This window comes from Podarcis bocagei (assembly GCF_964188305.1).
Source record: "Podarcis bocagei genome assembly, chromosome: 7".
NCBI classification, from domain to species: domain Eukaryota; kingdom Metazoa; phylum Chordata; class Lepidosauria; order Squamata; family Lacertidae; genus Podarcis; species Podarcis bocagei.
The window spans coordinates 9409551-9437079 of record NC_138132.1 but is presented as its reverse complement, the minus strand read 5'-3'; the positions used below and the strand labels follow the sequence as shown (position 1 = coordinate 9437079).

Sequence of the window (27529 nt, the reverse complement as noted above, 5' to 3'; positions counted from 1 at the left end):
TCCTGCCCGGAAACCTATGTCCCCACTGTGGAAGGATGTGTGGATCCAGAATCGGCCTCCACGGTCACTTATGGACTCACCATGTTTGTGGAAGACCATCTTACTCGGCTACGAGGAATTGCCAAAAAAGAACATAGGAAGGAAAACGTTCTCTTGCGGAAGCAGAAACCCTCGCACTGATACGTTCACACAGTACTACGTTGCGATACAACCCAGTGGTTTTCAAAATAACCTCCCCTTTTGCTGCATAGGTTCCTCCCCATCTATGCACGCTCCATTTGCATGCAACACACGCAGTGCTAGGAACCCGGAAGTGGAAACCAGTAATGGGAGCACCCTGGAGAGGCCTCCTGGCTCGTGAGGAGACCCTCCGAAGAGGACATCCTCTTTGGGCTCTGGGGAGGGTTTCCTCACCAGCCAGTGTCGGGCTTCAGAGGAGCCAACCCCCTACGGTAGGTTGCCAGGAATGGATAAGAGAAAGGAGAGTTCTTACCAATGTTGTTTATTCAATATTCACAGAGAGAGGCTTAGAAATGCAGCCTCTTGGAGTAATGGTGTTGCTCTGGTAAATATCCACCCCCTTTTCTCCTACTTCCTCATTCATCAACAGCACCACACCCACCCCCCCACCATGGTTGCCACTTAGGGCCATCTGTCTCCAAGCCCTTTGCTCTCCTACTTCCAATGATCGCCGGGTTCAGGGGGGCTGGAATGCTTTCTAGTGATAACTGTTGGGATATTCCGTTCCACCTTAAGAACAGACGTGTGGAATTTGTATGTCACCTGTCTGTTTACACTCCAGCACAGCTTGCTGGGAACTTCCGTTCATGTATAGCTTTTGCTTTAGCTGCTTGCTTTGGACACGAAGGAGATCAGACATGTTTCCTTTTGTCCTGATGTATGCTGAATAAGGGACACGGGTAGCGCTGTGGGTTAAACCACAGAGCCTAGGACTTGCCGATAAGAAGGTTGGCGGTTCGAATCCCCGCGACGGGATGAGCTCCCGTTGCTTGGTCCCTGCTCCTGCCAACCTAGCAGTTCGAAAGCACGTCAAAGTGCAAGTAGATAAATAAGTACCACTCCGGCGGGAATGTAAATGGCGTTTCTGTGCGCTACTCTGGTTCGCCAGAAGCGGCTTAGTCATGCTGGCCACATGATCCAAAGGTTGCGGCGCTCATCTCGCTTTATTGGCCGAGGGAGCCAGCGTACAGCTTCCGTGTCATGTGGCCAGCATGACTAAGCCGCTTCTGGCGAACCAGAGCAGCGCACAGAAACGCCATTTACCTTCCCGCCGGAGCGGTACCTATTTATCTACTTGCACTTTGAGGTGCTTTCGAACTGCTAGGTTGGCAGGAGCAGCGACCGAGCAACGGGAGCTCACCTCGTCGCGGGGATTTGAACCGCCAACCTTCTTATCGGCAAGTCCTAGGCTCTGTGGTTTAGACCACAGCACCACCCGCATCCCCATACCAAGTTATGATTAGGTTCTATTAAACTCTGCTTAGAAAAGACGTTTTCTATTGCTTTGGGAAGCGGATTCCAGCAGACCTCCAGGGAGGGTTTTACAGCTCCCGGTTTTCTACCTTTCGTCGCAAACTTTCTCCCATGTCCCTGGGACAAACAGCCTTTAACCCACAGTCTGCTGCACAGAAACGAAGCAGACATTTTTCTCTTTCCACGGAGATACAGCGATGGGAAAAGCGTCGCCATCCCACAAGCCAGACAGCAAAGGAGCAAAAACCAGTAAAAGAAAAAATATATTGGCATCCTTATTGACACTCCATCTTCCACCCGCTACAAAATCCAGCTCCATCGACAGATCATCGTCGTCATATCAACAACAGTGAAGAATCAAGGGTATTAAAAATAAATAAATCTGTATTTGGAAATTGAAGCTTTTTTTAAAAAACAAAACAAAAACGACAGTCATTTGTGCCGCATAGTTATTTCCCAGGTGATGCAAAGATGTTTTGTGAGTCTCGTAAGGCAAGGCAGGAGCAAGCAGTCTTTCTGCAAGGAGAGGCGTAGGCGGTTTGGGCTGGCGAAGCATCTTCTCATCTGGCCCCTCAGCTGCCTTGATTTATCTTTCTCGCTAACTTCAGCCACTCATCAACCTGCAAGGAGATTTGCTGTGGGGAGGGAGAGAAAATAAAGCCAAGGTTGGCCAGGCGCCTAACTAGAATCCTGATTTATAGGCTGTGCTCCTAATTCAGGGACAATTGTTTTCATTTTTATTACTGTCATTGATTTATTAACCACCTTTTAACCACCATCTCAAGGTACTTTGCACATTAATTAAAAACAAAAACATTTAAAACAAGACCCTAACAAGCAGACATTTGTGGGGAGCAAAATATACACCAGGAGCAAAATATAAATCAGGAGGCTCAGAATCGAGCATACATTTCCAGAGTTAACAATAAATATATTGTTTCCGGTACATGAGCCACCACAGATACTAGAGGGCCATGAAAATTTGTGCCTGGGGCTTTTTAGACTTGTATTATCTGAAACTTAAGGGGCGCATTGGTTGCCTGATGTAAAATATATTGGCATTATAGTTAACTCTCCTACCCCACTACAAGGTTCATAGACCAAGAGGCTAATCTGTGTCCAGGGCCGATGTCTGCCAGCTCCATCTGGTACAGAGGCTGAGACCCTACCTGACCGCAGACTGTCTTGCCAGAGTGGTGCATGCTCTGGTTGTCTCCCACTTCGACTACTGCAATGCGCTCTATGTGGGGCTACCTTTGAAGGTGACCCAGAAACTACAACTAATCCAGAATGTGGCAGCTAGACTGGTGACTGGGAGTGGCTGCCGAGACCATATAACACCGGTCTTGAAAGATCTTCATTGGCTCCCAGTACGTTTCCGAGCACAATTCAAAGTGTTGGTGCTGACCTTTAAAGCCCTAAACAGCCTCGGTTCAGTATAGCTGAAGGAGCGTCTCCACCCCCATCGTCCAGCCTTCTGGTGCTTCCCTCACTGCGAGAAGTGAGGTTACAGGGAACCAGGCAGAGGGCCTTCTCGGCAGTGGTGCCCACCCTGTGGAATGCCCTCCCACCAGATGTCAAGGCAATAAACAACTATTTTCTTTTAAAAGACAACTGAAGGCAGCCCTGTTTAGGGACGTTTTTAACATCTGACAATGTATTGTTTTTAATATTTGGTTGGAAGCCGCCCAGAGTGGCTGGGGAAACCCAGCCAGAGGGGCTGGGTATAAATAATATATTATTATTATTATTATTATTATTATTATTATTATTATTATTATTATTATTATATCTTCATAGGAGGAAACAGAACTTTCCTAAAAGGGTTCTGCACTCTAATTCTTCCCTGCATTGCCTCCAGCCTGAGACCAGAAGTGGAACTTCCTGAAAAACGTTCTGGATTCCAATTTATTTTTTTCCCCCCATGCCACCCCCTATCCCCAGAACATTCAAGTGAGAATCCCTGGGCCGCTCTCACCTCTTTGGCATGGACAAGGGGCAGTGGGTCCCGGGGGCTGGGTGTCCTCATGTCGGCGCAGTGGGAAGTGCCGTTGATTAAAATGGCCCGTTCGGAGCGGGACTGGTTCTTGAGGACACTCAGGGCGTGCCAAGGATCAATGTCACCTGGGGAGAGAAAGCAGTGATCAATCACCGAGGAGGAGAGAAAGTAATCTGATTCGCCAGTGTGACCCAATGGGAGAGGCAGATCTCGGAAGCTAACTTCTGATGCCAGGATGGGGGATCTATGCTGCTCCTATGAGCTCGCTGGAAAATGTGTTGTGGCTCTACTCAGAGTAGACCTATTGAAATTTATGAACATGACTAAATTAGGTCCTTTTATTTCAATGGGGCTACTGTGAGTAAAACTTAGTTGGGTGCAACCCAATGGGTTCATTCGTATATCCGCCTCAGATGACAGACCCCCTTGGCTTAGATTTTGAAATGGAATTGCGTTGTTATTATTTCTTCTTCTGTCCGTGCAAAAATGGAACTCACAGAAGTGGAGGAGGAGAAACGGAACCATAGGATTGTAGAGGGTCCAACCTCCTGTGATGCAAGAATCTCAACATACATGATCATAAATCATATATGAACATCATGCATGGCAAATGACCACCCAACCTCTGCTTAAAAACCTCCAAGAAAGAACAGTTCATCACCTCCTGAGGGAGTCTGTTGTTGTTGTTTTCAACAATAAAATCACAATATAAAAAAATAGAAAACACATAATAAAAACAAAAACATCCCAATACCCCCCCCCATTTCCATTACACATTTTAAAAAGGTATTGGATGTCAGTCAGCCAAAGGCCTGGTTAAAGAATTTGTTCCACAGACAAACGGTGAGAAACCCTACACACCCCTCACAGTGAAGGGGGAAATCTGCCTCTGAGCATGTGTAGAGCGCTTTTCTCCTCGCTAACAAGCAATCACAACCAGCCACATAAATACAGTGGTACCTCTGTATACGAACAGGATCCGTTCCGGAGCCCCGCTCGCATCCCGAAGCAAACACAACCTGCGTCTGCATGTGCCATGATTCGCCGCTTCTGCGCATGCGCGTGACGTCATTTTGACCACCTGCGCATGTGCGAGCAGCGAAACCTGGAAGTAACCGATTCCGTTACTTCCAGGTCGCTGCGGAGCGCAACCCGAAAGCGCACAACCTGAAGCAACTTCAACCCGAGGTATGACTGTATTTGGTTTGACAAAACGGAGCTCTCCATAGGCTTCAAGTTGGGGGTCTCTCCCCCTCTCGCAACTACACGCTGCACACTGGTGTCTGGGAAGGCCCCACATCTCCCCACCCTCCATACCATTCACGAAGAGGACACGGCTGGCTTTGGGGTGATCGGCCCCATAGTAGTCATTGGTGAAGGACACAGCCTCCTGGACAGCCTGAGAGGGGATGCCGAAGACCTCTCGGCAGGTATCAAGCTGAGTTGTCAGGTTCATGAAGCGGGAGAAAAGGCAGGCAGGATCGTCACAGGTTTGGTCTAGAGTGAGAGAAATAAAGCACAAAAGGTAAGGCTGAGGCCACTAAGTTCACGGGGAACAAGAAAGATGTTGAAATATACATTTGTTAAGAAACCAGAAGCATTTTTACTTGGCATTGTAGGAGATGATATTAACAGACAGGATTGTAAGTTGTTGTCATACGGAATGACAGCAGCAAGAATATTATTGGCACAAAAATGGAAGCAAGAAGAATTACTGACGAAAGAAGAATGGAGGATGAATTTGATGGACTACGCAGAATTAGATAAATTAACAGGAAGGATTCAAAACCGGCGGGATCAGAGATTCTTAGAAGACTGGAGTAAATATATGAACTATTTGAAAAGTAACTGTGATGATTACGCTAGTAGGATTGCAAGAAGTTTATAAGGTGAATTATTTGAAATATTGCAAGAAAGACTATGAAGAGAATTATTAGTTAAGGATAATTATATGTAATACAGAAAGTGAGAAATGCAGAATAAGTGATAAAAAATGGAAAATCATCAGAGGAGTTGACGGAGGTCCAAAATATTATATAAGATGAGAAGTTATGTTGTATGACTGTTGGAACTGATATGTTAAAAAAATTAATAAAAATGTATATTATAAATAGATAGATAGGTAGATGATAGATAGATAGATAGATAGATAGATAGATAGATAGATAGATAGAAAATAAGTTCACGGGAAACAATGCAAATGGGAAATCCCACACTTGGTTGGACTCAGAAGCTCAGCGGTGGAGGTCCAGGACAGGGCCTTCTCTGGGGCAGCCCCCAAGTCAGTGGTTCTCAAACCTTCTTCCTCTGGGCCACACTTTCAGATTAACAATTGGCTTGCGCCACAACAAATCTTCTCTCAATACGTTGGAAAACGAAAAGAAACTGCTCCCAGCCGTGCTTGATTTGTAACGTAGAGCACGACTACTTTATAATATGATCGTGGGGCAGCCAGACTAAAGCGAAGCAGATGCAGAAGAACGTGAGGGATTCCCAAAATATAATTATAAACGAGCCTCTTACCTATGTACCTTAAGTATGTATGCAAGTTCAATGAGAGGCGTGAGCTCGCTTTTTTGCCAGGCAATCTCATTTAGATTAGGTCTGATTTGAGACAAACAAACTCTCAGCTCCTCACCAACACAAATAATCCACCCCAGGACCTTAGGGTGAATAATAATAACAACAACAATAATAATATGTGGAGGAGGAAGAGGTGGCGGAGAGCAGAGGGCAAAATGTTAACTCTCACTTACAGTATCCGAACTCTGTACATGTCTGGAAGTACCATTGCCTGATGCCCACGCCTGTCGTGGAGATGGATGTGCTGCGCAGCTCCTTCAGGGCCTCTGTGTGATTGTTCTGTGTGCACGTCATGTTCATGCCGTCCAAATACACCTTTCGAAAAGAAGAGAGGTGGGCACAATGCCAGATTTACGTATAAGCTAAACAAGCTATAGCTTAGGGCCCCACTCTCTTGGGGCCCCCCAAAAAAATTAAAGGAAAAAAGCCATGGATATACATTTCCAAAATATAAGATAAAAAACAAATAAAATAAAACCTACATACAGCAACGGTGTTTTGTGCTGTGTAGATTCCTATTTGTTATGTGCAAATGGCTTTAGGTACCTATTAGGTCCGTAAATTACCATATACAGTCATACCTCGGGTTACAGACGCTTCAGGTTGTGTTTTTTGGGGCTACAGGCCCGCCCAAACCCGGAAGTACCAGAACGGGTTACTTCCGGGTTTTGGCGGTTGCGCATGCGCAGAAGCACCAAATTGCAACCTGCATGTGCGCGGACGCGCCGCCGTGGGTTGCGAACGTGCGTCCCGCACAGATCACGTTCGCAACCTGAGCGTCCACTGTAGCATATATTCAACACAAAAAACAGCAACAATTTGTTGTTGACAAAGGACAGCTGCCTTCAGTAGCTGAGGGCCTCATCAAACCTAAATCCGGCCCTGGGTGGGCGATACAATGGAATACTTTTTGAAGAGAGACTCTGCCTGCGTGGGCAACCACATGTACAGAACGTTTGCCATCACTTGCTACAACGTCCACTATATATGGACCCAAGAAACCGATTCACAAAACCCCTTTTCACGAAGGTAACAAATCTAACCAGAGGGTGAACTAGCTGCTGAATGATGACTCTGTGACTTATAAGGTGGCAGCTAGGAAGATTTGGAAGAAAGATCTGGGTGGGCTCGCAGTCAATTGCAAAGGGAATTCTTGAGATCTAAATCTGCACATTTTATTTTAGGATTACATTTTATTCTGTTTAATAAGGAATTCGGGTGGATTGGATCATGGTTTTACTGTCTATGGAGCAACTGCTGTTTTTGTATTTCTTCTTTGGGTGATGAACCAATGTATAGGTGAACCACACCTATACAATAAATATATAAGAAAATAAGAGGAGATTCAGTCCCAGAACGGCTGTTGCACAGACCCAGAGGTGGCCAAGGAAGTGCCTTTCAGACGCCGCTGCGAGTCCAGGACTCCCAGCTCAGCTAATGGTCAGCAATGGCACAACAGGAAACAACTGAAGACATTTTTGGCCTGGAAAGTTTTTCCAGCTATGCTAGGGGTCTCCATCTGGGTTATTTTTAATCTATCTATTCCTTTTTAAATTGTTTAATGTTTTTTATAATATTTTTGCACGGTACCTTGTGATATAGCGATTCAGCTATTATTATTATCATCATCATTATTATTAATTCCAGAGCGGTTTCACGGTCAATTTCTCTTCACAGGAAAGAGCTAGGGAATTGTAGCTCTGTGAGGGGAATAGGGGGTCTCCTGGCAACTCCCAGCAACTTTTACACACTTTGGAACTCCCTGCATCGTGAAATCAGTCAGGTACCTTTCATTGTACTCTTTTTGGCGCCTACTAAAAACATTTTGTTGGTTTGTTTAGGCAAGCCTATCCAGACACATGTGTTTTACTCTGAGCCTATCATTTACTGTATTTTTCGCTCTATAAGACGCACCAGACCACAAGACGCACCTAGTTTTTGGAGGAGGAAAACAAGAAAAAAAATATTCTGAATCTCAGAAGCCAGAACAGCAAGAGGGATCGCTGCGCAGTGAAAGCAGCAATCCCTCTTGCTGTTCTGGCTTCTGGGATAGCTGCGCAGCCTGCACTCACTCCATAAGACGCACACACATTCCCCCTTACTTTTTAGGAGGGAAAAAGTGAGTCTTATAGAGCAAAAAATACGGTACTTTCTGGCACGTTTTGGGGAGACATTTCTATTACAGTTGGTGCTCGGGTTGCGAACGTGATCCATGCGGGATGCACGTTCGCAACCTACAGCGTTCGCAACCCGTGTCTGCACGGGTTGCGATTCGACACTTCTGCGCATGCGTGACTGCCAAAACCCAGAAGTAACCCATTCCGGTACTTCCAGGTTTCAGCGGTCCACAACCTGAAAAAACGCAACCTGAAGTGGCTGTAACCTGAGGTATGGCTGTATTCTATTCTTTTTTGTAAACCGCTTTTAGATTTCCCCCCACTATAATCAAGTGTATATAAACTTTATGAAATAAAATAAAGTCCTTTTGTTGTTGTTGTTGAAAAAAACGAAGTGGCGGTGCTCATATCGCGATAAACATGCCGTGGGTGCCTGCACAAAACAGCTGCCGAGGTGCAAGTCCAGATAGTAATACTAATAATAAATAATAGTGAGAGAAGAAGAGTTTGGATTTGATATCCCGCTTTATCACTCCCTGAAGGAGTCTCAAAGCGGCTCACATTCTCCTTTCCCTTCCTCCCCCACAGCAAACACTCTGTGAGGTGAGTGGGGCTGAGAGACTTCAGAGAAGTGTGACTGGCCCAAGGTCACCCAGCAGCTGCATGTGGAGGAGCGGAGATGCGAACCCGGTTCACCAGATTACGAGACTACCGCTCTTAACCACTACACCACACTGGAGTTGCAGCCCAGTCACACTCTTGTCCTAAACAAAGGAAAAGGATTGACACAGCTCCTCAGTCCGGGCCCTAGAAAGGTCTCCTGCCCACCGAGACGCAGGCTTACGTTGTTGGCAGCCATAAGTCTCTGGTAGGCAGAGCCGGTCTTGTTGTTGGTCATGACACGACAAAAGTTGGCGATGGTGCTCCACTCCATGTATTCATTGTTGTACTGCACAGCCAGCATGAAGATGTCAGCCAAGTTGGACACCAGCTCCACGCAGTCGCCAGAGCCCTCCAACTCCTGGCAGGAGCGGAAGTCCTTTGCCAGCTTGGCCCAGGCTCCATCTTGCACCAGGGCGTCCACAGCAGAGAAGCCTTCAGCCACGGCCTCCATGCACTGCGAGGCAAGCAAAAAGGAAGGTGAGGACAGGAACTTTGAAAAAAAGAATGGGGAAATTTTGTAATTTATTTAGGAGACCATTGTAAGCAAACGGCCTCGGTCCAGTATACCTGAAGGAGCGTCTCCACCCCCATCATTCTGCCCGGACGCTGAGGTCCAGCGCCGAGGGCCTTCTGGCGGTTCCCTCATTGCGAGAAGCAAAGCTACAGGGAACCAGGCAGAGGGCCTTCTCGGTAGTGGCGCCCACCCTGTGGAACGCCCTTCCAGCAGATGTCAAAGCGATAAACAACTACCTGACATTCAGGAGACATCTTAAGGCAGCCCTGTTCAGGGAAGTTTTTAACGTGTGATATTTTATTGTATTTTTGGTTTTTATGGAAGCCGCCCAGAGTGGCTGGGGAGGCCCAGCCAGATGGGCGGGGTATAAATAATAAATTATTATTATTATTATTATAGATGAAAACACTGGCACGATTTTAATCGCACTTGTAAAGTAACAAAAACTATGGACAATTTAGATGGATAAAAAATGTGGATAATGGACTGATATGCAGTTGTAAATATTGACAACTGGAGGGGATGGGGGAAAGCCTTAAGATTCAGAGTAATCTCATTATATGGATTTTTAATCAACTTTGTTATTGTTTGATCCTGACTTGTTTTTAGGAGGTAATTTAATTATTGTTTGATTTTATACCAATGTTATATATCTGATGTTAGCTGCCCTGAGCCCAGTCTCTGCCAGGGAGGGCGGGATACAAATAAACTTTTATTATTAATAATATTATTATTATTAGTATATTTTTTCTGAAATCAAATAAATATTTCTTTTTTAAAAAAGGAAACACAGGGGGAGCACATGACAGGCGGCAAAAAGCAGGGAGGCGTCCGCACTATGCATTTAAAGCGTTACAGAACCACTTTTAACGGTTGCACTTTGCCACACGGCCAAAAAACGAGTCATTTGGGAAAATATTAAAAACCCCACCTCTTTGGAACCACCGACCACTGGATTGGACAGACTTGCGGCAACAACCTGGAGAGGAAGAAGTCAAAGAGAGATAGGTGAGGGGGGGATAAGGACAAAGTTGTTAAGTCACATGGGGTTTCAGGCATGATGGGAACATTACGTTCGAATGTGATGATTCACACTGTGGTATTAATTCCAGCTTTTTCTTCTTCACTATTTGGGGGAGGAGGAATAATTTCCTTTCGAGTCAAACTGGCGATATTTGGACTACAACTCCCATCAGCCCCCGCCAGCACTGATGGGAGTTGTAGTCCAAATATTGGAGGCCTTTCCGGTTGACCGAGGCTGAGTTCAACCACGGGCAAACTTTTGGCCATCGTGTGGTCATCAGTATTATTTTTTAAATGTATTTGTATTAAAGATTTTCTTAATTTACAAAACTGTGTGCAATGACTTTCTCTCATATTTTTTCCCCATGTAACATTTTAACAAATCAGTTTCATTTGTTGACACAGTAGGAAGAATAGGGGGAAAGAGGTGGGGGGGGAGATGAGTGGGGGTGGGGTCAGGTGGCGATGTTTCTATTTTATTTAATAAATGTGGTGGTTTGGTGTCAGCGTTGCTTGTGCAGGTTCTCTGCTCTTCACTTGTGTTCCTTTGCTGGTGAGAGAGGCTGGGGTTGGCCTAGGGTGTGGTTGTTCATTTGTGGTTGGTGGCGGCGGTCTTTGTTTTCATGTGTGAGTGGGGTGTGTGTGTGTTTTGGGTCAGGTTAGCCCTAGTGATTTGTATGCTGTTGGCGATTTTTGTCATTGTCTTGTTGGGCTGTGTGTGTGATAAATGGGAGCCATACTGGGGTGAAGGCGTCTTCTTCTATTTGTCCCCGTGTCAGTTTCAGTTTATTGGTTAATTTTTCTAGTAGGGCTGTTTCCCATACTATTTGGTACCATTGGTCCATGCTTACTCCTGACAGGTCTCTCCAGTGTCGGTTATGTATCTGGCTGCTGAAAGTAGGTGGGTTATGAGTTCTTTGTGGTGTAAGTGGGCATTATTATCTTGGAAGATGTTTAGTAAGGCCAATTCTGGGGTGATTTCTAATACTTGCTTGGTTATTTTACATATTTCTCATATGGTTGTTGTCCAGAATAGTTGGATTTTGGGGCACTCCCACCACATGTGGAGGTATGTGCCTGTGGAGGTGCACCCTCTCCAGCATTTTGGTGAGGTTCCTAGGCGTATTAACACTAGTTTTCTTGGTATTCGGTACCAGTGTGGTCATCATTTGAGAGGGCTTCAAGGAGCTCTGAGGGCCACCCCCAAACTCAAAAAGACCACCTGGTTTCTTTGCCAAGAACTCACCATAAGGTAGCCTGTGAAATCCAGCTGGGCTCTGACGGGGGCAGAAGAAGCAACAGCAGCAAAGACCAGGTGGGGAAACTGGAACAGAGAGAGAGAGAGAGTGAGAATGGACATGTGGATCCAGAATTGGCCTCCGCAGTCACTTACGGACTCACTTTTGAGACTGTGTTCACGGAAGATGAAGAGCAAGCTGTGAAGCTTTGTATAATCAGCAAATGTCCAATTCTGATGTCCAACTCTGAACTCTGCTGAACAGTGTTTCCAGATAACAACTACTGTTTTGCTGAATTCTTCATCAGCCAATTAGTTCAACACTCGTAAGTAGAAAGATATGTAATTTCTTCATTAACCAATCTTTTGTTGAATAGATCACATGAGCACTGTTCCAGAGTATTTAATTCACAGCTTATAAGGTCCTTATAAGGTCTGTATAGTTAAAGCTATGGTTTTCCCAGTAGTGATGTCCATACAAGTGAGAGCTTGACCATAAAGAAGGCTGATCGCCAAAGAATGGATGCTTTTGAATTCTGGTGCTGGAGGAGACTCTTGAGAGTCCCATGGACTGCAAGAAGATCAAACCTCTCCATTCTGAAGGAAATCAGCCCTGAGTGCTCACTGGAAGGACAGATCCTGAAGCTGAGGCTCCAAGACTTTGGCCACCGCATGAGAAGAGAAGACTCTCTGGAAAAGACCCTGATGTTGGGAAAGATGGAGGGCACAAGGAGAAGGGGACGACAGAGGACGAGATGGTTGGACAGTGTTCTCGAAGCTACCAGCATGAGTTTGACCAAACTGCGGGAGGCAGTCGAAGACAGGAGTGCCTGGCGTGCTCTGGTCCATGGGGTCACGAAGAGTCAGACATGACTAAACGACTAAACAACAACAACAAAATTCACAGCTTCCTCTCCGTTGGGTAAAGTCTGGCACCGTAATTCATTTAAGGACTTTCAGAGACTTCCGTTTGTTAGTTTTGATGTTCTGAATTATTCCATAAAGTTTTTCACATTGTTATTGTTTCTGGCCATCGTGTTGCTTTTAATATTGCTGACTCATATTTTGCAACCCAGGGGTCTGTTTGTTTACTCATGCAACCAGCCCATACAGAATGTAGGCACCCTATATATAGAAATGAGCAAACCAGTGATATTTTAGGGAGCAGGCTAGCAGGCGGGGCCCATGACTTACATCATAGGAGCCTACACAACACAAAACACTGTTGCTGTATGTAGGTTTTATTTTATTTGTTTTTTATCTTCTATTCTGGAAATGTACATCCAGGTGTTTTTTTCCCTTTAATTTTTGGGGGGCCCCAAGAGAATGGAGCCCTAAGCTATAGCTTGTTTAGCTTATAAGTAATTCTGGCACTGCCCTGTTCCTATTGGCCCCTACTGGAGATCTTGTGGTCCCACCTTGAGTCTGAACCAGGCAGACAGCGAGCCAGGATAGGAGCCTCCGAAGCAAATCCAGGTGTTGTTGGACGTCAGGTTGAATTTCTGGGTGACGAAGTGGTGGAAGGAGGCCAGGTCAGACAAGCTGCAAAAGGAGACGGCAGAACTTTGCAACCAGATGCGATCGACTTAAGACAATTTATTTATGAATGCCACGACAGCGGCAAGAACGATATACGCTCAAAAATGGGAAGGAGGCGAGATCCCAACGAAAAGATGCCAAAGGCTTATAAAAATGACAGAGCAAGCCAAAATTAGAGATTAAAAATGAAGGAAACGTTTTTGGAGGAATGGAAGCGTTTTGTAAAATATTTGAAGAAAATGTTACGGTATTACGGAAACGCATGCAGGGTTTGCAATACGAGTCACAGGTGCCAACTCACGCTTGCTGGCTGGACAAGAACTGAAGGTTGTGATCCTGCAGCCCATCAGGATTGATGCTGGCCCCATAGAAACGGTGTTCGAGGGCCACCACCAGAGCTCCGTACTTCTGGGCCAGCTCTACATGGTGTCCTAAAACCGGAAAGAGAAACAGGGGATAGGTCTCACTCTGGCCACCTTCACACCATACGTTTAAAGCGCGGCGATACCACTTTAAGCAGTTATGGCTTCCTGCAAAGAATTCTGGGAGCTGTAGTTCGTTAAGAGGACTAGGAGATCCTGCCTGCTGCCCTCACAGAGCTATAATTCACAGAGTTCCCTAGGAAGAGGGACTGACTGGGAAACCACTCTGGGAATTGTAACCGTGGAAGGGGAATAGCAGGCCTCCTAAGAACTCTAAGCACCCTTAACAAACTACAGTTCCCAGGATTCTCTGGGAGAAGGCCTGAATGTTTAAAGCAGGGTTTCCCCAAACTTTGGTTTCCAGCCGTTTATGGACTACAATTCCCATCATCCCTGACCGTTGGTGCTGCTGACTATGGGATGATGGGAGTTGTAGTCCAGAAACAGCTGGAGACCCGAGTTTGGGAAACTCTGGTTTAAAGTGATATGATACTGCTTTAAATGTATTGTGTAGATGGGGACCTTCAGGTTCGAAGACTACAGAGGATAGGAGACCCCTATTCCCTTCCCGGAGCTACAATTCTCAGAGTGGTTTAACATTTCAACTTTCTTCATAGGGAAGAGCTGGGAATTGTAGTTCTCCTGGCAACTCTCGGCACCTTTAACAGACGACAGCCCCCAGAGGTTTTTTTTTGGGGGGGGGAACCATAATTGTTAAAAGTGGTTTCATAGTGTTTTAAATATATGGTCGCCCAGAGTGGCTGGGAAAACCCAGTCAAATGAGCGGAGCACAAATAGTAAAATTATTATTTATTATTATTATGTTGTGGATGCAGCCTGCAAGCTGGATAGGAGAACAGCAGCGCTTTGCATACCAGCAATTGCCAGCAACTGGGAATTAAAGCTTAAACGTTGACAAAAGACGCATAGACACTGTTATGTATTGAAGTTCTCACCCAGGCCACCAGGAGTATTGTGTAAGTAGTTTTCACTCAGGTCCGTGTCAGTTACTTTAGGCGGGAAACCCTGGGTTGTTGTTGCTACAATGTTGACAGCCGGCTGCCTATAAAAGCAGGCCGGCTGAGCTGTTTGCTGTTCAGTTCTGTTCCAGCTTACAAATAAAGAGCTGCTTTGGAGAAATCGCTGTGTCGTCTGATATGTTCGCCCACAACTTAACACTGGCGGCGAAGGTGGGATCGATGGACAACAGAGCACAGCCAGATGCGGCCACCCTCTGAGATGAGCTGAATCACGGAGCTGAAACACTGAGCGAAATCATGGAGCAGAACCAATACAGAGCTGACTGTTCTGGCTAGAGCACTGTGTGCCATCCATCGCCTCCACGTCAGCATCGGAATCATGGCTTCACTTGTGCCTCTACCGCCGTTTGCCCCAGCCTCTGAATCATGGGACTCCTACTTCGCTCAGTTTGACTGCTACCTCCAAGCAAATAGCTGACAAGAGGGTCTGTAGAGCAGAAGCAGGGCCTCTTCCTCAGCATTTTTGTGGCCCCAAAGTGTTTGCGACGGCCCGAGCATCAATTGCGCCTCTAGCAGTCCAGGCAGCACCTTGGGACACGATTCAAGAGAAGCTCCGCAACCACTACGCCCCAAAGCCGTCCAAGATTGCTGCCCGCCATGCATTCTACCACCGGAAGCAGGCAGAGGGGGAGTCAATCAACAACTACACCACCGCCCTCCGACAGGCTGCAATGCACCGCGAGTTCCGAGACTTAGACGATGCCCTGATGGATCAAATCGTCTGCGGGGTCCGGGACATCCGTCTGCAACGGCATCTCCTCGCCAAGCCAGACCTCACGCTGCAGAAAGCCACTGAGGAGGCCGTGGCCTCAGAAGCTGTTGAACTCTCCGCCCAGGAAATCCACAAGGCCAGTAGACCATATTTAAAGGACTATGTTGTTGGACATGTAACACTGTTGGTCCAATGGAAGTATGTGAAATGTAACCGATATGCTTTGTACCTAACTGAACCATTACGTGTACTGCTGTATATAAGGAACACCCTCCCACCAGATGTCAAAGAGAACAACAACTACCAGGCTTTTAGAAGACATCTGAAGGCAGCCCTGTTTCGGGAAGCTTTTAATGTTTGATGTATTATAGTATTTTAATATTCTTTTGGAAGCCGCCCAGAGTGGCTGGGGAAGCCCAGCCAGATGGGCGGGGTATAAATAATAAATTGTTGTTGTTGTTGTTGTTGTTGTTGTTGTTGTTGTTGTTGTTGTTGTAACTAACACCTTATTTCGGTGGGGAGGGGTGTTATGTATTGAAGTTCTCACCCTGGCCACCAGGAGTATTGTGTAAGTAGTTTTCACTCAGGTCCGTGTCAGTTACTTTAGGCGGGAAACCCTGGGTTGTTGTTGCTACAATGTTGACAGCCGGCTGCCTATAAAAGCAGGCCGGCTGAGCTGTTTGCTGTTCAGTTCTGTTCCAGCTTACAAATAAAGAGCTGCTTTGGAGAAATCGCTGTCGTCTGCTATGTCTACCCACAATTTAACAGACACAATTCACAGGAATTTGTGACGACAAAACCATCCTAGCACTGGTGCAGGAACTTTGTTACGTCCTCAGGGTTGCTCCGTACGCCTTCAGTCAATCCAGGGCAGAGCCTTGGGCCCTGCAAATGCGATTGAAGGCAAAGCTCTAGCAAGTCCCATCTCAAAAAAACAGTGTGGCATAGTGGTTAGAGTGTCAGGCTGGACCTGGGAGTGCAGGGTTCAAATCCCTGCTCAGCTAAGAAGCTCACTTGGGCCAGTCACTGCCTCTCAGTCTACCTCTCAGGGTTGTAGAGGGGATTAAATGAGGAGGAAGAGAACCACTGTTATGTACTGAAGTTCTCACCCTGCTCCGTGATTTCGCTCAGTGTTTCAGCTCAGTGTTCAGCTCAGCTCAGCTCAGAGAGTGGCCGCTCTGATGTCCATTGATCCCATCCTCGTCGCCAGTGTTAAGTTGTGGGTGAACATATCAGAAGACACAGCGATTCTTCAAACAGCTCTTGTTTATTCACAGGCCAGAACAGAACTGAACTGAAGGGTTCAGCCAGCCTGCTTATATAGAGCTCCACTACAACGCAACTGTAACAACTTTCTGTAACTATCCAATCACTGAACGTCACTTTCGATCCCTTATTTGCATATGTGGACCTGAACTATCTACAGTATCCCCCTGCTGGCCCAGGGTGAGAACTTCAGTACATAACAACCACAGATGCCACCTTGGGAGAAAAACGCGGGGTTGAAATGCCATGAATGAATGACTATGTAAGAGACCTCGTTCCCCAATCTCCGCAACTGAGGTGTTGCCTGACACCCACCTGCCAGCACATCAAACACCGACAAGGCAGACTCGCCCCCGATGAAGAGGAAGACCGGTCCGTCGGGGCGTCGCCAGAAGTCCTGGTTAATCCAGAATCGCTGTGAGTTTTAGGGAGGTAAAGAAGAGAAGGAATATCACTACGAGTGAAAGGGACTCCCCCTCCCCAAAGCATGACTCTACAGAGGGGGTGGGCTTCCCTAAGGTAAGGTTACCAGATTTTTTTCAATGAATCCAGGGACACTTTTCAACTTCGATGGATTTCGTATGGGGACTGATTTGTAAATCTGGGGACTGTCCCCGGGAAACGGGGACATCTGGTAACCTTAAGGCAACATTCAGACAGCACATGTAAAGCATAATAATAATGATGATGATAATTTTATAATGAACAGTGGTACCTCAGGTTAAGTACTTAATTCGTTCTGAAGGTCCGTTCTTAACCTGAAACTGTTCTTAACCTGAAGCACCACTTTAGCTAATGGGGCCTCCTGCTGCTGCCGCGCCACCGGAGCCCGATTTCTGTTCTTATCGTGAAGCAAAGTTCTTAACCTGAAGCACTATTTCTGGGTTAGTGGAGTGTGTAACCTGAAGCGTATGTAACCTGAAGCGTATGTAACCCGAGGTACCACTGTATATAAAACAGAGGGAACAATCATCACAGCAGGTGAAAATTAAATGATGTGGTGGATGTGTAAGGTAGTAAAAGCATTCTGGGAAATGATATATAATGAATTGGAAAAAATGTCTAAAATAACTTCTTTTTTTAAAAAAAACCCTGAAGCTCTTCTTTTAGGAATTCTAGGTGCCGAAATTCCAAGGGAGCAGAAAAGACTATTTATGTATATGTGCGGATGCTATTAGCCGAGAGATGGAAAGAAGATAAAGTCCCTACCAGAGAAGAATGGCAGATCAAGTTGATGGACTATACCAAAATGGCAAAAATGACCAGAAGAATCAGAAATCAGGAGGACGGAGGACCAAAACTTTAATAAGAAGTTCCAGTTACAGATAGGTAGCCGTGTTGGTCTGCCATAGTCAAAATAAAAAAAATCCTTCCTGTAGCACCTTAAAGACCAACTAAGTTAGTTCTTGGTATAAGCTTTCGTGTGCATGCACACTTCTTCAGATACACAGATATCTGAAGAAGTGTGCATGCACACGAAAGCTTATACCAAGAACTAACTTAGTTGGTCTTTAAGGTGCTACAGGAAGGATTTTTTTTTTTTTTAATAAGAAGAAGAGTTTGGATTTGATATCCCGCCTTTCACTCCCTTTAAGGAGTCTCAAAGCGGCTAACATTCTCCTTTCCCTTCCTCCCCCACAACAAACACTCTTTGTTTGTTCAGAGAAGTGTGACTGGGCCAAGGTCACCCAGCAGCTGCATGTGGAGGAGCAGAGATGCGAACCCGGTTCACCAGATTACGAGTCCACCGCTCTTAACCACTACACCACACTGGCTCTAAGAAATGGGGGAAATTTATAATTTATCTTAAGGACCGTTGTAAACAGTTAAAATCGTTAGTGGGATTGGAACAACACTTGTAGTGTAATGATATAACTTTGGATATAACGGAGATACAAAAATTTGGATTCTTATAAAAGATGCAGAAGGAAAGGACGAATAATAAGACCCACAAAGGGGGAAAGGGAAATCCAGGAGATTCTCTTGAATCTCGTTTTTATATTTTATGTTGTTATGTGAATGTAAAATTTTAATCTGGAAAATCAAATTATTATTTTTTAAAGAAAACTAAAAGATGAAAAGCAAAACTATAAAACAGGCACGTAGAACGAGTGGTTGCGCATGAGTTGAAATAATAAACCCAAGTAAGCGCCATCGTTGTTGCCAGCTCATAGTGCATCTCGTACCTGGTTGTAGGTGCGCTGTTCCCTCCGGTTGAAGTGGTCCAGGGGCTGGCGGATGAAGCTCTCAAGGGGAGCGTCCCACATCCCTGGGACCAGGAACCGAGGCAGCTGTCTCAGGCGAAGATACGCCTCCTGCATCGCGCGCTGCTCTCGCTGCTTCAGGACCTGCTGGCGGAACAGCCAGAAATTTCTGCCTGGAGGGGAAGACACCGAAAAGACGCGTGAAGTTGTGCACTTCTGCATAATGCCAGGCTGTCTCCGATCACATGCATCTTGGCATTTAGACAGCCCAATTTAGACAGCCCAATTGTGGCTATTCAATGAATGCTCAGGAGTCCGGCAGCACACAGGGTTATTATTACGGCACAAGCATTTGTGGACCAGCCAGCTGATGGGAGCCATAGTTGAAATACAGTGGTACAGTGGTGCCTCACAAGACGAAATTAATCCGTTCCGCGAGTCTCTTCGTCTAGCGGTTTTTTCGTCTTGCGAAGCAACCCTATTAGCGGCTTAGCGGCTATTAGCGGTTTAGCGGCTATTAAAGGCTTAGCGGCTATTAAAGGCTTAGCGGATTAGCGGCTAAAAGGCTATTAGCGGCTTAGCGGCTTAGAAAAAGGGGGGAGCAAAAAAAAAATCGGAACACTCGCAAGACGTTTTCGTCTTGCAAAGCAAGCGCATAGGGAAAATCGTCTTGCGAAGCAGCTCAAAAATGGAAAACCCTTTCGTCTAGCGGGTTTTCCGTCTTGCGAGGCATTCGTCTTGCGGGGCACCACTGTACCTCGGGTTACAGACGCTTCAGGTTACAGGCTCCGCTAACCCAGAAATAGTACCTTGGGTTAAGAACTTTGCTTCAGGATGAGAACAGAGGTACCACTGTACCAGACTTTTAGAAGACATCTGAAGGCAGCCCTGTTTAGGGAAGCTTTTAATGTTTAATAGACTATTGTATTTTAATATTTTGTTGGAAGCCGCCCAGAGTGGCTGGGGAAACCCAGCCAGATGGGTGGGGTATAAATAAATTATTATTATTATTATTGTTGTTGTTGTTGTTGTTGTTGTTGTTGTTGTACCTCAGGTTAAGAACTTAATTTGTTCTGGAGGTCCGTTCTTAACCTGAAACTGTTCTTAACCTGAAGCACCACTTTAGGGCCTCCTGCTGCTGCCGCACCGCCGGAGCACAATTTCTGTTCTCATCGTGAAGCAAAGTTCTTAACCCAAGGTATTATTTCTGGGTTAGCGGAGTCTGTAACCTGAAGCATATGTAACCTGAAGCATATGTAACCCAAGGTACCACTGTAGTTATTTTTCTCTTTGACATCTGATGGGAGGGCATTCCACAGGGTGGGTGCCACTACCAATAAGGACCTCTGCCTGGTTCCCTGTAACCTCACTTCTCGCAATGAGGGAACCGCCAGAAGGCCATTGAAGCTGGACCTCAGTGTCCGGGCAGAATGATGGGGGAGGAGATGCTCCTTCAGGAGGACACCATAACAAAAGATGCTCCAGACTCTTTGCTTGTTTTCGGACAACAGACCAATGCAGCTGTCCTGCCAGAGCAGTGGTTCTCAAACTTTTTTTTCTCTGGGCCACACTTTTAGAACAAAAATTTGCTTGTGCCACACCATATTCTTTTAATTTAAAGGAATACACTGGGAAACAAAAGGAAATGACTCCCAGCAGTGCTTGATTCATAGCACAGAGCCCTACTTTTTAATAATATGATCATGGGGCACCCCAAAAGTATAAAACAATGCAGTGACTTAAGAAGATGAATCCAACTAAACATCAGGAAAAACTCAGGGTCCCTTCCAACTCTACGATTCTCTGATTCTATAAACCATTCCCAAAATATAAACAAGCCCTTATATATGTACCTTAAGTATGTATGCAAACTTAACCAAAGGTGTGAGCTTGTTTTCACTGGGTAATCTCATTTATATTAGGTCACGTTTGAGACAAACTAGGCACAAAGAAGGCATGCTCTTGCTCTCGTTTTGAAAAGATATCTATCCATATTCTAAAAATAAAATTACTTTGATACTATGCTATACTACACGGAAATGTTTAAAAGTTTCATGGATTGTCTTTGAATCTTCTCCCAAAGAATTCTGGGAAATGGGCATTTCCCAGATCTCACCAATCTATGATTCCCAGCACTCTTCACAAACTACAGTTCCTAGGATTCTTTGGGGGGAGCCATGTACTTTATATGCATAGCGTTTCCACAGCCTTAGTTGGAGATGGCTTGAAGGAGGAATTGTTGTTTGTGATGCATGTGCTTGTTTTACTCCTGCGGTAGTTAAAAATGTTTGCCGGCGTGTGGCGTTTGGTTTTTTTGTTCTTGTATTCTACCCAAACCTCTCTGACCTCCCCTGCAACAATTTTTTTTTTGGGGGGGGAACTTGACAAGAAGCAAACACTCGGTCAAACCACATTTGGGGAAACGAAAGCGGCTGATGAACATCCAAAAGGGGGATTGTGCTTCACTGCTTTTCTATCAAGCAGCACGCTAGCAAACGTTCCGGCGTCTTGCTTCTGTGAAACAGAAGACACAAAAGCTGCTGAGTGCACAGCGTCAGTTTCCTGTTTGCAAAACGCACACGCAGGACCACATTTGCCTCGCAAGCAGAAATGCAGAGTCTCAAGGTCTCTGGAAAGCCAAGAGGCTGCTCCTTCTGGAGTCCATCCGAAGCGTCCCAAGGTGAAAAGTATCCCATCAAGACTGACCCCTGAGCCTTGAAAATTCCTACACTTCAAAAGATTGTGGGTCCCTTTTGCCCAAATGGTCAATAGAAGAAAAACTCTCTTTTTTTGAGTTCTGGTTACAGTGGTACCTCAGGTTACATACGCTTCAGGTTACAGACTCTGCTAACCCAGAAATATTACCTCAGGTTAAGAACTTTGCTTCAGGATGAGAACAGAAATTGTGCTCCAGCGGCATGGCGGCAGCAGGAGGCCCCATTAGCTAAAGTGGTGCTTCAGGTTAAGAACGGACCTCTGGAACGAATTAAGTACTTAACCCGAGGTACCACTGTATTTATTTCTTACATTTATAGACAACCTTTGTCTTCCAAAGATCTCAAGATGCTCTGCGTGGTTCTCTTCCACCTTCAGTACAACCCTGTGAGGTAGGCTAAGCTGGCTGGCTGGCCCAAGGTCACCTGGTGATCTTCATGGCCCAAGGTCACCTGGTGAGCTGAGTGGAGAATTCACTCAATCCTGAAACATCTAGGAAGATAGGAAAGCTTCCTTAAACCAGATCAGATCATCGCTTGGTATTGTTTACACTGACTGGATTTTAGACAGGAGTCTCTTCGCTCCCAATCCTACCAGCTACCAAACTGAGAACCTTCTGCATGATGTTCTGCTGCTGAGCTGTGGCCCTTCCCAAAGGGCAACAGGTTGAAGAAGGCTGATAGAATATGACAACTAAAAGCAGCTCACTAGTAGTTCCCAGAATCATAGAGATGGAAGATTGTACAGACAGATCTGCACATTCGGCCTCAATGAGGAACTGAAATTTATATGCCCCTGCATCCAAAAATATGTTGTTGAGCAGTACTATTTCTCTAGAAAAAGAGCTGCCGGAACTCACCATGAATGCCTCGTTTTCTAATAATAATAATATTAATAATATAATAATAATTTATTGTTTATACCCCACCCATCTAGCTGGGTCCCCCCAGCCACTCTGGGCGGCTTCCAACAAAACAGTAAAATACAATAACCTATTAAACATTAGGCTGCCTTTAAATGTCTTCAAAAAGTTTGGTAGTTATTTTTCTCTTTGACATCTGGTGGGAGGGCGTTCCACAGGGTGGGTGCCACTACCGAGAAGGCCCTCTGCCTGGTTCCCTGTAACTTTGCTTCTCGCAGCGAGGGAACCGCCAGAAGGCCCTCGGAGCTGGACCTCAGTGTCCAGGCTGAACGATGGGGGTGGAGATGCTCCTTCAGGTATACTGGGCCGAGGCCGTTTAAGGCTTTAAAGGTAAGCACCAACACTTTCAATTGTGCTCAGAAACGTACAGTTGTACCTTGGATCCTTGGTACTTGTCCATTTTGGCTCCTGAAAGCCACAACCCAGAAGCGAGTGTTCCGGTTTGCGAACATTCTTTGGAACCCAAACATCTGACATAACTTCTGCAGCTTCCGATTGATTGCAGGAGCCTCCTGTAGCCAATCGGAAGCCGCGCCTCGGTTTCCAAAAGTTTTGGAAGTCGAACGGACTTCTGGAACAGATTCCGTTCGACTTCTGAGGTACCACTGTAATGGCAATCGCCCACCTGAGAGGTGCCAGAACCCAGTTTTGCCAAGTTCCAGCTGGGGGGGAAAGCCCTGCTTTTGAACACCCCCCATCTTCTGCATCAATGGCCAAGAGACCATTCCCTTTGAGATAATGGCTGCACACACCCCATTTTCTCATTCACGGCTGTGTATATTGGCAATTACTGGCCAGGGGAGCATATCTGACCGTGGCTCATGCCAAAATTAACCCCCCAAGTAAAAGAAAAGAAAGAAAGAGTTTGGATTTGATATCCCACTTTATCACTACCCGAAGGAGTCTCAAAGCGGCTCACATTCTCCTTTCCCTTCCTCCCCCACAACAAACACCCTGTGAGGTGAGTGGGGCTGAGAGACTTGAGAGAAGTGTGACTGGCCCAAGGTCACCCAGCAGCTGCATGTGGAGGAGCAGAGACGCGAACCCAGTTCCCCAGATTACGAGACTACCGCTCTTAACCACTACACCACACTGGCTCTACACCACACTGGCCCCAGTAGGGTCGGATGTGATGCCATGGTGTTTTTTGAAAGCTCAAGTGTGCAGGCAATGTGGATGCTTCCTTGAGGGTGACTCAAAACTTATTATAGGGTGAAAAATCCAAAGCGCCTTATTGAGAAGTGTAGTCTGGAGTTTTTATGAGTTACAGCACATTGTGCAAAAAAAAGAGCTTTTGATGAGGGATAATTGTTGTGCATTTTGAAGGGGACACTCTCCCGGTCTTTATTTCAAAGTGCAGGAACAAATACAGCTCTTTCTGTTTGGTGTTGAATAAGCAACAGGGACCTAGAAATCAACCTCAAAGTTGCTTTGAGAGTATATATATAGAGAGAGGTAAAGGTAAAGGTACCCCTGACCGTTAGGTCCAGTCGTGGACGACTCTGGGGTTGCGGCACTCATCTTGCTCTACAGGCCGAGGGAGCTGGCGTTTGTCCGCAGACATCTTCTGGGTCATGTGGCCAGCATGACTAAGCCACTTCTGGTGAACCAGAGCAGCGCACGGAAACGCCGTTTGCCTTCCCGCCGGAGCGGTACCTATTTATCTACTTGCACTGGTGCGCTTTCAAACTGCTAGGTTGGGAAGAGCTAGGGCAGAGCAACGGGAGCTCACCCCGTCATGGGGATTCGAACCGCTGACCTTCTGATCGGCAAGCCCAAGAGGCTCAGTGGTTTAGACCACAGTGCCACCCACGTCCACAATATATATAAGCAACTAACAAATGTAGCAATGACAACAATAAGAATGTTTTCTTATGTTTTTATGTGTGTTGGAAGCTGCCCAGAGTGGCTGGGGGAACCCAGCCAGATGGGTGGGGTATTATTATTATTATTATTATTATTATTAATAAACTTCCATATGATCAAAATCCTGGGGCGTGCAAGGAAAGGCAAAAGTATCTGGGGTTAGTTAGTGCAAAGGGAAAATGATAACAAAGGAGGGGTATGACAAAAGTTTGGGAAATTATATGTGGCATGGAGAGGGAGGGCAACGCATAGGACTAGAGGAAGCTGCCTTGTACTAAATCAGACCACTGGTCTATCTAGGTCAGTACTGTCTCCTACACTGACTGGCAGCATCTCGCCAGAGTTTCAGGCCCTTCTGGCATTAAGTAACCAAACAAACCCCCATGTTGCAAAGAGAACGTCAGCAATGTCTAGGCAACACGATGACCGTGTACATACACAACAGAGCAGTGACTACATTATTACATGAGCACTGTTCCACAGCATTGGATATTTTCATTTACATACATTCATTCGAAATAAGATGGGTTTATGAAGCAATTCTATATCCTCCCACCACGCTGACGAAGAATTCTACGAAACAGTAGTCAATATCCGGAATCATTGTTCAGTGTTGGACATCATATTTGCTGAACACACAAAGCTTCACAGCTTGTCTTTCATCGTACAAAGTCTGGTACCTCGCTTCATTTAAAGATTTTCATAGACTTTGAGATGAAAGATTTCATTTTGGACCTGTTATGGTTTGAAGGAATTCTATAAAGATTGTCTATTGTGTATGTACATGGCCATCGTGTTGCCTAGACATTGTTGACCTTCTGGGATTAAACCTGAGATCTTCTTTATGCAAAATCAGGTGCCCTGCAGCTGACTGCTTCCACGCCACTCTCTCCCAAGCTTCTTGTCCAGGTAACTCAGTGAAATGGATTGGGGGGTGGATTTAGGAGAGAGGAAAAGGGAGGGTTTCTTTACATGGTGAATAATTAACTGATAGAATCAACTGTCACAAGACCTGTCCTCCTCAGGCTGTCTTTCGCAATCAAAATAGCCTCCTTGAAGGCGATTTGATCTGGGGAGGGGGTGAAGATAAGAACATGCCCCCTGACTAGGATCCAGGGTGGTGTCATCCCAAAATTTAGGACCCCCTCCAGACTGATGATATACGATATCTTTATTGTCATTGTCCCATACAGAACAATGAAACTGAAAATCTACATAGAACATTCAAAAACCCCTAAAAACTCTGAAACCCCATTTTAAAATACAATATACTATGCCAAAGCTTTGGGCAAAAAGAACAGCTCTGTCTTGCAGGCCCTGCGGAAAGAATCTCATGAGACAGAGCGTTCCACCAGGCTGGAGCCAGTGTTGAAAAGGCCCTGGCCCTGGTTGAGGCTAATCTGACTTCCTTAGGGCCCGGGAAGTCTAAAAGGTAAAGGGACCCCTGACCATTAGGTCCAGTTGTGGCTGACTCTGGGGTTGCGGTGCTCATCTCACTTTATTGGCCGAGGGAGCGGGCGTACAGCTTCCGGGTCATGTGGCCAGCATGACTAAGATGCTTCTGGCAAACCAGAGCAGCGCACGGAAACACCATTTACCTTCCCGCCGGAGTGGTACCTATTTATCTACTTGCACTCTGACGTGCTTTTGAACTGCTAGGTTGGCAGGAGCAGGGACCGAGCAACGGGAGATCACCCCCTCGCGGGGATTCGAACTGCCGACCTTCTGATCGGCAAGCCCTAGGCTCTGTGGTTTAACCCACAATGCCACCCGCGTCCCACCCGGGAAGTCTAGAGTGTTGCTATTTATGGACCTTAAGGTCCTCCGCGGGGCATACCAGGAAAGGCGGTCCCATAGGTACGAGGGTCCTAGGCCACATAGGGCTTTAAAGGTCAAAACCAGCACCTTAAACCTGACCCTGTACTCCACAGGGAGCCAATGCAGCTGGAAAAGCACTGGGTGAATATGCTCCCATGGCAGGGACCCCGAGAGGAGCCTCGCTGCAGCATTATGCACCCGCTGGACTTTCTGGGTCAGCTTCAAGGGCAGCCCCGCGTAGAGCAAGTTACAATAAGATGGAAGGACGGTCACTCACCTGCCTGAGCCAGAGAGAGCAGTGCAAGGAGCAAGACCCCCCAAAGGACCCTGGAAGGAGAGGAGGGTGAGGCCATTTCTCCCCCAGCTTCTCCTGATTCACTTAACCCGGGTCTAGCAAGCTGCCGGCTGTGGGAAGTGTCTCGCAGTCAAATTGAAAGAAAAAGCAAAGCAAAATTCCCCTTTATTGGACTCGCCTCACATGACCAGCTGCCCTCCCACCCCGTGATTTCCTTCCTTCGCAAAGTTCATCAAGGTCGTCCAAGGAGGAGCTTCGCAATGGTGTGTTGTTGTTTTTTAAGTCCCCTTTGCGCCCCCGCCTCCTGCTCCTTTTCCTGCCTCCCATCCTCGTACTGGAAGACTGCGAGCTTTTATTTTTTAAATAGAATCCGCTCTGGGGACGTTTCTCCCCATCACTTTTTTCTTTTTCTTTTCTGGGCCCCAGTGCTCAGTTTCCACGTGGCGGACAGCAGCTTCATACGCCCCGGGATCAAAGGAGAAGGGTGTGGACTTGGGGATTGGAGAGAGAGATCTGGATCCAGCGAGCAAGGCGATCCTTAATGCTTTGTGAGCTGCCGTGCAGCGCTGCCGGGGGGAAAGCAAAAGACCAAGAGAAAAGGGGGGGGGGGGCAAACAAATCACGACAGATCACAGGGATCTTCTTGGAGCCGGGAGTGCAAAAAACGAAGCGTAAAAAAAGGAGTATGGTTCGTCAACCCAGATCTCTCGCCCCTAGGTGGCACCACAGACGCGCCCAAATCTTGCGCCTCCGAGCGCTGACCTTCATCCTAAAACTGCATTTGTTCGCGTTCATTCCCCTCTTATGTTCAGCTGCCAGCATTTAAATTGTAAGCTTCGCGGGGCAGAGACTGGGTTCTGCAAACTCAAAAGGTCACCAACGCAGACGGCGCATTAAAGCGTAATGGCGCAGTGGCTACATGTTTCCTCCTCTTGCTTGTCCGAGGCTGCAGTGCTTCTGAAATGCCAGTTACTGTACTGGGAATCGCGACTGGGAAGAGTTGCTGCTGTCGCCATCTGGTCCTGCTCATTGGTTTTCCATGGGGGGCACCTGGCTGGCACATTTGGAGCAGAGGCGGACTGAGGGAAGCACAACTGGGT

The 27529-nt window shown here is 46.4% G+C and overlaps 1 protein-coding gene and 1 long non-coding RNA gene across 2 annotated transcripts in view; one reads left to right on the top strand and one right to left on the bottom strand.

Moving 5' to 3' along the window:
• Window positions 1–1858: 1858 nt before the first annotated feature.
• Window positions 1859–26599, bottom strand: PRSS16 (serine protease 16). Its single transcript, XM_081200439.1, has 12 exons — window positions 26412–26599; window positions 18796–18986; window positions 16925–17024; window positions 13471–13600; window positions 13049–13172; window positions 11640–11717; window positions 10302–10349; window positions 9038–9310; window positions 6250–6391; window positions 4811–4990; window positions 3473–3618; window positions 1859–2129 (listed from the first exon to the last, which is right to left on the bottom strand). The coding sequence occupies exons 1-12, from the start codon at window positions 26485–26487 to the stop codon at window positions 2067–2069; spliced, it is 1551 nt and encodes a 516-aa protein (XP_081056565.1). The 5' UTR covers window positions 26488–26599; the 3' UTR covers window positions 1859–2066.
• The window catches only part of LOC308590683, a 122079-nt gene continuing 114451 nt past the window's right edge, over window positions 19902–27529 (top strand). The window contains exon 1 of the long non-coding RNA XR_014009872.1: window positions 19902–20087. This is a non-coding gene — a long non-coding RNA (uncharacterized lncRNA). The remainder of the gene's footprint in view (window positions 20088–27529) is intronic.

Excerpts from the sequence above, each read along its gene's own strand:
- PRSS16 (XM_081200439.1), bottom strand. The coding sequence starts at position 26,487 with ATGGCCTCACCCTCCTCTCCTTCCAGGGTCCTTTGGGGGGTCTTGCTC. Across the intron at positions 18,987-26,411 it reads GCTCTCTCTGGCTCAGGCAG|GCAGAAATTTCTGGCTGTTC; the intron begins GTGAGTGACCGT and ends CTTCCCCTCCAG. Across the intron at positions 2,130-3,472 it reads CCCTTGTCCATGCCAAAGAG|CAAATCTCCTTGCAGGTTGA; the intron begins GTGAGAGCGGCC and ends CCCTCCCCACAG.